The sequence below is a fragment of the Belonocnema kinseyi genome, chromosome 2 (genome assembly GCF_010883055.1).
Source record: "Belonocnema kinseyi isolate 2016_QV_RU_SX_M_011 chromosome 2, B_treatae_v1, whole genome shotgun sequence".
NCBI lineage: Eukaryota > Metazoa > Arthropoda > Insecta > Hymenoptera > Cynipidae > Belonocnema > Belonocnema kinseyi.
The window spans coordinates 79621012-79631587 of record NC_046658.1 but is presented as its reverse complement, the minus strand read 5'-3'; the positions used below and the strand labels follow the sequence as shown (position 1 = coordinate 79631587).

Sequence of the window (10576 nt, the reverse complement as noted above, 5' to 3'; positions counted from 1 at the left end):
ATCCAATCTCATTTGGTTGAATATGCAAATGAGAAAGCACCCTTATTCTATATAGTGGCTATTTACATAATGGAATTGAAGAAAAGATGCTTCAATTACAAAATCCTTATGACCACATTCATTTGATTAGAAAATTTGTTTTAATATTGTTTTTTGTAAATTAAAAATAATAATAATATAAATTGGTAATCTTTTTATAGCTATCCGCACAAATTCTTGAAAAATTCTTATTTTATTTTTGGAAAAAAGTAGAATTGACCATTTTTTTTTCATTTTCAAGGCAATCTAACAAAGTTTGCGTTTTCCAACTTACTTATTTCATCACAACTTTCACTATATTATAAAGCTAAAATTCCAGTGCAAAGCTTACAGTTATATTTACGCCCATTTTTTGTCTTAAGTTATATAAATGTTTCTTAAAACAAGTCCCTCATTCTTAACAGAAGACTTTTTCCCCTGTAAAAGTAATCATTTTGACTGTTCGTTTTTTTCTCAAAAGATTATCTAACTTTATTTTGTACACTTCAGAAGCAAATAACTTAAAAATGAAGTCTTATCGTAAAATTTTTAATAACATATGTCGTAAACAGTAACAAATTCAAAACCTTCTAAAATGCTGGTTCGTTTTTCACCTTCTTTTCTGACAGCATTTTATAACATCAAAAAAGGTGCCTGCTCATACTAAATTTTCAACTGCAAAACCTTTTGTCTATCGGACACTATCTTCTGTTCGTGTTTTAGATTCAAAAATTCAAATTCCTCAAAATTAAAATAATGTATCTGATTTTCTCAAGCATACGGAGTTTTTTATAATGTACGATTATTGCTAGTGAACTCTTATGTCAAATTATAAATTAAAAAAAAATTTGCTTACATAATTTAGAATGTTGGGAATATTTGAACTTCAGATTTTTCGCGATTTTGAAATGTTTTCAACACTACGAAAACTTTTTTTCACATGAAACTAAAATAAGCAACTTTTTCTTCGGTTTAAGCTGAATAAATTTCAGTTTCGACATTTCAAACATTGGACATTTTTTTTGAAAAATTTGAATTTTGAAATCCAAAGAACGAACAGAACATATTGCCGAATTGAAAAATCATGAAATTAAACAAAAAATAACTGGATTTTTTTTTATTTGCACCTATTTGAAAGTCTTTATAATTATTATAGTATATTTCGGAAAATTTTAAATTTGCGAATTGATTCAGATTGATTTTTTACTAATAAAAATAAATTATTATACTTTCATAGTTTAAAAAATGCTTATAATAATGCTAGGGGGAGTTTTTTAGAATTAAATAATTTAAAAAATCACTAATCATTTTACATTGATCAATAATTTTACAAGAAATTGTTGGTAAATTGGTCTGCATCCAGTGCAATATGCTGAAATTAATTAGAAATCACTGGATTTAAAAAAATTAAACCCTGATTTTTAATGATGAATTGTACCCAATTCTGATTTTTTAATTAATATTTTAAAATAGCTTACGCTAGAATTCCGGACATGTGGAATATTTCAGCATTAAGATAGGCTAAGTAAGCCATGATGAAAATGAAGATTGGTTCGATGACACGCACTTGATGCGTAAATCTAGTTACGAAACCAGTGGCGAATCCCCAGATTACACCAATTATCGTACCACCAATGGCTACGATGAGGAAGTTTGCCAGGCTAGATAAAATGTGCGTGTAATTGATTCTATGTATTCCCATTTCGCTGTAGGCCTCGAACATGTGATAAAGTACCTGTAAAAGTTACAAAAGATGGTCAATTAGATCTAGAGCAACATACTATTATGGGCAAATACCCATTTGACCGCGTCTACCTGCTTGCTCTACCCCTACTCCCCAACTTGCCCTTACGCAGCCGAGGGACCGCCAGATTGCTGTCGCCGGCCCTTACCAGCCTTTTTACTCAATGAGAAATAAAATACTAAATACATTTTTTTTTATTTTTGCAATTAGTAACTTGGTAATATTATATTTAGAAGGAAAATAAGAATGAATGCAGGAAAATGCAGTTTCAATTTATGGAAGTTTCTATAATACATTCTAAAAAAATACCTCTAATGGCACTATTTTCTTGTAATTTTTCACTAATGTTGCTGTTTTTTTTCACTTTTCCTTAAAAAATATTTTCGATGATTGATTTTAAATTCGTCTTTCCTTTATTTCCTTAACTTCGGATTGTAACATTTTTTTAATTTACAAAGAAAAAGCTTTCAAAATTGTACCGTTGTAATTTGCACGTAACATTTATTGGTTTGGGGGGGGGGGGTGAAGGTATGCACTTTCAAAAAATCGTTTCTTATGTTTGTCTTTTCTTATTGTTGAACATTTCAAAAATATACCCCTAAAATTTTAAGTCGATCTGAGCAAAACTCTCGAAGTCATTGTCTAGTTAGTCTCCTGTCCTCTAGCATTACAGCACCGACAGCTGCGGGCTTCTAAAACTTTAAACGCTTTTTTTCTCAAAACTACTTTTTTAAAGTCCGTGCTCCCTGCCATTTAAAAACTACTTCACCGATTCAATTCAAAATTTAAAAAATACAGAATATGGCCAAAAGTATACTTAATAATGTACAAAAAGTTTTAATACATTTGCTCAATCCATACTCTTAAAAAAAATTAGCAAAAAGAGTGTTTTTTTTACAGTGAAACCTTTACCCCCCCCCCCTAAGATTTAAATGTTGATAACATTCAAAATCAAATAAGTTTAAATTCAATTTGTAAAAAATAAACAAATTGATAGATACTTTAATCAAACTGCTTCGTATAATTTTCACATAAAAGCCTCAAATTTTCTATATATTTTAATAAATTAAATATCGCTCACAAATTGTAATTATGTTTAATTAAAACCGTTTCTAAAAACAGGGTGTCTAGTGACTCGGGGAAACGAAAGGCTTAGAATGTTTCTAATTACATTTGAAGACTCCTGGGAAAGAGCAGAAACTAAGAAATCAAAATACGGTAGCAGCCCTGGCGAATGATTATAAAAAGTCCAAAAACACTTCTGTATATATTGGGCTTAAAATGTACATAACAAAATCTTTTAGAAATTTAAGATACAACAATTTTTCCTGAAAAATACTTCCAATCTTCAACTTATTCAGGCAAGTAACAGGCCGTGGAAATCACCAAAAAACGCAGATTTCAGATATAATATTTCTAAATTACTAATTGCATAAAAAAATGTGTATATTTCACAATTTATTTCTCATTAGGTAAGAAGGAACTGCTGTTTAAGGTTAACGGAAGTATTCTGGCGATCCTACAGTTGCGTGAAGGGAAGTTGGTTAGTGCGGGTAGGTTAATAAAGAATAGAGCGCGATCAAATAGCCACTGCCCCTACTATGCAATTCTATAAAAAATTATTCATTTTCAAGAACAGCCTAGTGAGAGTAAATTATAAATTTCCTCTTATGAAATAAATAAGGCACTTGCAATTGAAGTGAGGAATACCAAACGGTGCTACGTCCAATTAATATAATTTTATAAGAGAAGAAACAAAAACCTTTCTAGAGGAACAATTTACAACCGATTGAGAATTTTGTTGGGTAAGTGGATGTATCAGTTTATTTATCATTCTGTGAAAAAATAGAAAAAATAGGTAAGAAAATCATATAAAATATATATTTTTATTTATTTCATAACAAATACCACAAATTAACAGAAAAATAAGACATTTGTAGTATTATTACAATATTTTTTATATTTCATAATAATATTCCCAGTCGTTAAATATTTGTCAAAAGCCTATAATTACCGTCTACCTATTCAAAAAATGAATATTTTAGTGCACTTCATTTATTTATTTTGAAATGTTAAGATATTTTAACACATTTAAATGCTCCATTTCAGAGTAAAAAACTTCAATTTTCTCGTCAAAGAGTAGACTTAGCACCATTTAGCTATACCTGCTCCAATTAATTTCTGCTGAAATTAGTTAAATAATGCAATTTTTATGTTTGTTGGTTTTGTTAAATCTTTATTTTCAGATATTAACAATAAAAAATGTAAAATTTCAATTTGTTACGTTTAAAATTTTACTCGTTAGAAACTTGTAATGTAAGTCCTTTTTCAGGCTCTTGCGACTGGCCTTGTCGCAAGCATTTGTCCACTGGACTTTTTTGATAAATCGAGTACATTCGTAACATTTTATCAAAGTGGGGTGAATTTCAAGATATAACCGACCTTCACGTCTATTACATTATTGAATTCAATTTAGATTGAGATATTTTATTTATAATATGTATTAAATAATTTTAAATTCATGTGAAACATTGATTATTAAAAACATTGCAATCCTAAAGAACATTTATCATTTTCTATTTCAAAGTTCTATGAATAGAAATGTACCGCAAGAATTGCAGGAATTATATGGAATTCCATCAAAAAACTATATTTTTGTCAAGTTTAACTGAATGAATGGTGCATATCTTTACACAGCATCAGATTTTAAATATAAGCTAAATATGATTGCTTTGTGAACATTTTGATGCAACTGGTTGAGAACTGAATTGATTTCCTGAGGAATCCAGGTGGAAGTGATGGAAAAGTAATTGAATACTCAAAATGGATATAATATCCAATAAGCCCTACGAGAGCAATTTTAGGTTTTAATTTGATTGAATAAAATGTAATTTACATCTTTTCTTTTCTCGAAGTTAGATTTTATCGAGCGGTACAAAAATTTTAAGTCTAGAAACTTTTAAATGATAAATTTAAGAGTTTTGAATATAACAAGCATTCAAGGAATAAGAAATTAGATAGAATCTTTACAAATTAATTTTTAATTAAAGCATTCAAAACTAAACAATTTTTTGTTGCATAATATAGGGATTAAGAATTATAAACTAAAATCATTTAAAATCGTAGCTTTTGAAAATGTGTATAAGTCCATAATTTCAAAATATGTGTAATTAAATAACAAAATTTCTGTCATTTAAAATTAATTACATTCCAATTTTAAGGCTTATAATTTTATAATATTAGCAAAATAAAGTATTAATAACACAGCCACACAAAAAAAAGTGTGCGGATCTGGTAACAAAACACACGTATTCCTATGGATTTTAGGGCGCTGAATTCAAATTCGGTATCAAAAATTACCCATCACGTCATGGTTGAGCCATAACCTCAAAAAATGACGAAAAATCATGCACTGAGGCAAATAAATTTCAAAATAATGCCAGTGATCCAAATTTTCACTTCAAAAACATGTCGACAACAGTGAAGGATCAACCTTTGCCTGATATCAACTTATTTAACATAACTTTACCCAACAGAACCTGACCTCACTTAAGCTGAATTAACAGAAATTTATTGAACTACACGTAAAGCTCTGGAAGCATATTTTCCCAGTAGCAAATGTGCGCTACATCGAATGGGTCAAATCAAGCCTAACCTAGAAACAAATCTAATCTAGCCTAACCTAACCTAACCTCACGAAACACAATTAAACTGATTGTGTCGTCCCGTTGTGTTTGCGGTACCGTTTGAATCAGCTTGGGCTTAATCTGCAAGGAGGTCAAACCTATCCTAACCTAAAAAAACCTGACCTAACCTAACCTAACCTAACTTAACTTCACGTAACACAATTAAACTCATTGTGTTGTCCCGTTGTGTTTGCGGTACTGTTTCATTCAGCTTCGGCTTAACCTACATAGAGGTTTAACCTATCCTAACCTAACAAAACCTGACCTAACCTAACATTGCTGAATGAAATTCAACTACACGTGTAGCTATGTAAGCGTACGGTTCTCAGCCTTAAATGTGTGCCAGCGTAATCGGTTAGGTTAGGTCAGGTTTTGTTAGGTTAGGACAGGTTAAACCTTTATGTAGGTTAAGCCGAAGCTGAATGAAACGGTACCGCAAACACAACGTTTCGTGAGGTTAGGTTAGGTTAGGTGAGGCTAGATTAGATTTATTTCTAGGTTAGGCTCGAGTTGACCCATTCGATGTAGCACACATTTGCTAGTGGGAAAATATGCTTCCAGAGCTTTACGTGTAGTTCAATAAATTTCTGTTAATTCAGGTTAGATGAGGTCAGGTTCTGTTGGGTAAAGTTATGTTAAATAAGTTGATATCAGGCAAGGGTTGATCCTTCACAGTTGTCGACATGTTTTTGAAGTGAAAATTTGCATCACTGACATTATTTTTAAATTTATTTGCCTCAGTGCATGATTTCTCGTCATTTTTTGAGGTTATGGCTCAACCATGACGTGGTGGGTGATTTTTGATACCGAATTTGAATTCAGCGCCCCAAAATCCATAGGAATACGTGTGTCTTGTTACCAGATCCGCACACTTTTTTTGTGTGGCTGTGTAATTCATTAAAAAAGCTTGCTGTATAGAATTCGTTTCAATTGCTAAAATTGCAAATGTTTTATTTTACGTCCCTTAAATGAGACTAATTTTAGGGTCTCCCATTTGAGAATGTATCTATGTGATGCATAAGAAAGTAAGCAGTTGCAAATTCAAAATACCATAAAGCAATACTTTAGGAATTATTAACCTAAAATTTTATCACGGTTCCGTTGAAATTACTTTAACAATGTTAATACAGCAAAATTGTTCTTTGGAGAAATTGCCACAAAAATACCCCATTAATCGTTCTTAATCTCACTTTGTTTTGTTGAAATACTTTTTTATTTTTATTGTTTTTAAAGTAAACATTCGTTTTTCATTGTTTCATAACAGCGAATAAATTATTAGAGATGAATGATATTATTCGAATCGTTTGAAGATATTTTTTTGCATTAAGAATGTTATATCAGTTTATGATAAAAAGTATCTAGTTAAAAAAAATGTGGGTATAAGTACATTCGTAAGTTTTTTACTTTAAATAATTATATCAAGAACAAAAAGTAAGAAATTTATAATAAAATCGAAAAATCAAGTTTTTTCAAGAAAACAAAGTGAAATTAATAATTATTAAAGGGATCTTTTTGCAGCCATTTTTCCAAGCAACAATTTTAATCACTTAATTTTTTTCATATCTCATTCTGTTTCCGAAAAAACTGGCTATGTCCACTTTTCGAAATTAAAAGTGGATTTTTATTTGAACAATCAAATTTAAAAAAATTTAATCGGCACCAAAAGCATGTGAACTATTTGAAATTAAAATATTCACAATTGTACAATTTCAAGGAGTAAATTAAAAATTGAGTGAATTTTTTTCAAAGCGACAATAATTTCTAATTAATTTACAAGTATCTGACAATACATTGATATTTTCAAGTTAAAAGCGTTCATAGATAAATTTCTAGTGAACATATTTAGAGCATTGAAAAAATGGATAAAGTCAGCTGTTTATAAATGAAAAAATCAATTAACTTATCTTTTGACTCTGCCATCAGTTAAATTCACATACAGTATTTAGAATATTTTTTTATTAATTAATCATTGATAAAAATTTCAATAATGATTGCCAGATTAGTTCCCTGCATAACTCATTCATTTTTAGCAATAAATGATTAGAAATTGCAATAAGGGGCCATCCATAAATTACGCAACAGCTTGTCGGAAGGGGGGTGGGGTACAATCCGTAAAATGAAATGGAAGCGCAAATTGCGTTAAAGTTCACTAATTTTAAAATCGGAGATTGTAATATCTGTATGAAGATTTCATATCGATATGATTAAATTTCTGTTTTTATTTTTTCTCCATCTTTCTGTAAAATAGTATATCCATAAAAACAATGTTTTTTCATAACTTTTTAAATTACTACTACTTGAGAAACCATTCAACATTTTTAAAGTTTTTTGGCTTAAGCTAAGATGTTTAAAAGGCTCGAAGCCACTTCAGGGGTTTTGAAAGATTTAAAAATATTTCAAAGGATTTTTGATGAATTTCAACGAATTTCAGGAAGTTTTATAAGATTTCTAAAGACATCTGAATTAATTCTCCAGGATCTCAATGGATTTCATAGAACTTCAAATTTTATAATTGTATAATGCTTCATGGAAATTAAAAAGAACTTGTTAACCAGAATTGAGGCATTTCAGAGTATTGGAAAGATTTGATGAAATTTTAAAATATTTTAAAGTATTTGCAAATATTTTAATTCTTATGATAAAGTTTCAAAATTTTAGGATACGTATTTTAAATTATTTCAAGAAATTCCAATAGATTTCACGAATTTGCGAAGATTTAAAAGAATTTGATAGATTCAGGGGTATTTAAAAAGATTTCAAGAAAATTTCAAATATTTATAATATTGTAATAAAATTTGAAAGAATTTGTTCTCACGATTTCAGGGATTTCAAAACATTTGAAGGATTTGAGGAGCTTTCCAATATTTCAAGATATTTCTAAAGATTTTACAAAATGTTAAAGATTTTAGAATATTTAAAAATATTCTAAAGAATTTCAAGAAATTAAAAAGGATTACAACTTTTTGAGAGTATCTTAAAAGATTCTAAGAACTTTTCAAAATATAAAACAAAATTTGAAGGGATTGTGAAAGATTTAAAAGGATTATATATATTTTGTAGTAATTGAAAGGATTCCTTGTCATTTTAAAGATAAAAAAATGTTCAAGAAGCTTGAGGGAATATCAGCAAATTATCCATTACTTCACGAGATTTCAAGAAATTTTGCAATATTTTAATAAAATTTTAAAGAATTTATTCAGAAAATTAAGGGTTTTCAAAGAATTTAACAAATTTGGACAGATTTCAAAATATTTCAAGGTATTTCCAAAAATTGGAGAGAATTTAAAATATTATCCAATATTAAAAAAAATATATATATATAAACAAAGTTTTTCCACAATTTCTGAAATATATATTATTTTTTAAATCATTTAAAATTATAAGAGGAGCTATAAGTGTTAGGTATTAGCCGCAGAGGCGGATTTTGGCAATGCGAGGCGATGCGAGAAAGTAGGGACATGTGTGCGAGGCGAAGCGTGGAAGGCAAGGCGATAAGAGCAAGCGGTTTCAGAGATAAGGTGTGGAAGGATGTTAGGGTTTAACGGTTAGTTTAAAGAAATTAAAAAATTGAGTTGTGAGCAAGTAAATTTTTGAGGCCAACATGCCGACAAATAAACGTTCGTCTACTATTTACTGGTTGGGCAAAAGAGATTCGAGTGTTGAAGTGATTTGATAAAATTGTATAATTTGCTATTATTTTACATTTTATTAGCGTTTATTGTGATCGAAATCGTTCTTTAAAATGCTTAGGTTATTTTTGGCCATTCTTATTCGATTATGGAAAAATGTAGGAAAATATGTAAAACTAATATTAAATAATTGGAGATATTTTATAGAAAAATATAGTAAATATTAGGACGGGTCTTATATTTGGCCTATTATTTTTGCATGATAATATTTTTCGGCTTCCATTACACCGTTTTCAAGGTCTATTATTAAATAGCTTACGTATATAATTACGAGGCCTCACAAATTTCACAGCCGATGTTTTCTAGTAAACATTTATTTGTTCAATTGGGGTCTTACATAAAACTGAGCAATTACAAAACTCACCAAAATGGCAAGATACCCCGAAAAGTACTCCACAGAAATTCTACGAAAATTCCAGTTAGAAATTCCATTGAGTTTACGTGGGAATTCCACTAACTTTCCGTCTGCAAATTGTCAACTTAATCCGTTTGAAAATGTTTGCAGGTGAACAAACGTATTGGCAAATTTTGCGTGCAAGGGTTTGTCGCATGAATTAAACCAAACTCTCGCTTTGAGTCAAGTATCGGGGGTTGTCTTCCAATGGCCTTGGACTGATTTCGGGGTGATAGAAACGTAAACAGTGAGGGCCGCCTGACTCGTTTTCGATTGAAATATATATGTGTGCGTGCGCGCGCGCGTGTGTGTGTGTGTGTGTGTGAAAGCAAAACAAACGCGAATCAAAATTGAGAACCTACAGAAACCGAATGTGCGAATAGATTTCCAAAATAAGATAATCGAAATCATAGATAGGGCAACATGGGAGGACCGTATAAAAAACAAAGATTTAGAGGGCGCCTGGACAATGTTACGGGATATCCTTGTTAGATGCACGATCGAAGTGTGTGGTACCGCAGTTGTAGGAAGAATGTCTGGTGATGCGTGGTGGAATGGTGAAATTCAGGCTGTCCAAAAAGCAAAAAGAGAAGCGTACAAGAGAACTTTAAACATCGCAGGTCTTAGCAATGAGGAAATAAGTAGACATAGAAATGATTATAGACGCGAAAACAGGATGCTTAAACGATTAGTTAAAGAAAGTAAAATTACAATTAGAGCAGAAGAAGAGATAAAAATACAAAACGACTTTGAAGGAAGCAGGAAACTACTTTATAAAAAAATGAAAGGAAACCAAAGTACAGAAATTGTCAACATGAGAAATAGTAGGGGGGAAATGGTATATGATGCAGATCTAATACTAGAGGCTTTCAGAGACTATTTTAGGAGACAACTCGGAGATGAAGCTATAGGACACCACAACTGCGATGTTGAACACGATGCCTTAGAAAACTCAATTGAAAAAGTCTGTGTCACTGAGGTTAGGGATATAATTAAGAACTTGAAAAACGGTAAGGCTGCCGGGGTAGACGGTATTAACGCTGAA

General features: G+C 30.4%; 1 protein-coding gene across 1 annotated transcript in view; it reads right to left on the bottom strand.

The window, feature by feature from the left end:
- LOC117182732 (probable Na(+)/H(+) antiporter nhx-9) overlaps positions 1-10576 on the bottom strand; it is a 61137-nt gene that overhangs the window by 26311 nt on the left and 24250 nt on the right. Inside the window, exon 4 of the mRNA XM_033375837.1 lies at positions 1497-1753. Within this exon, the coding sequence (XP_033231728.1) occupies positions 1497-1753 (257 nt within the window). The remainder of the gene's footprint in view (positions 1-1496; positions 1754-10576) is intronic.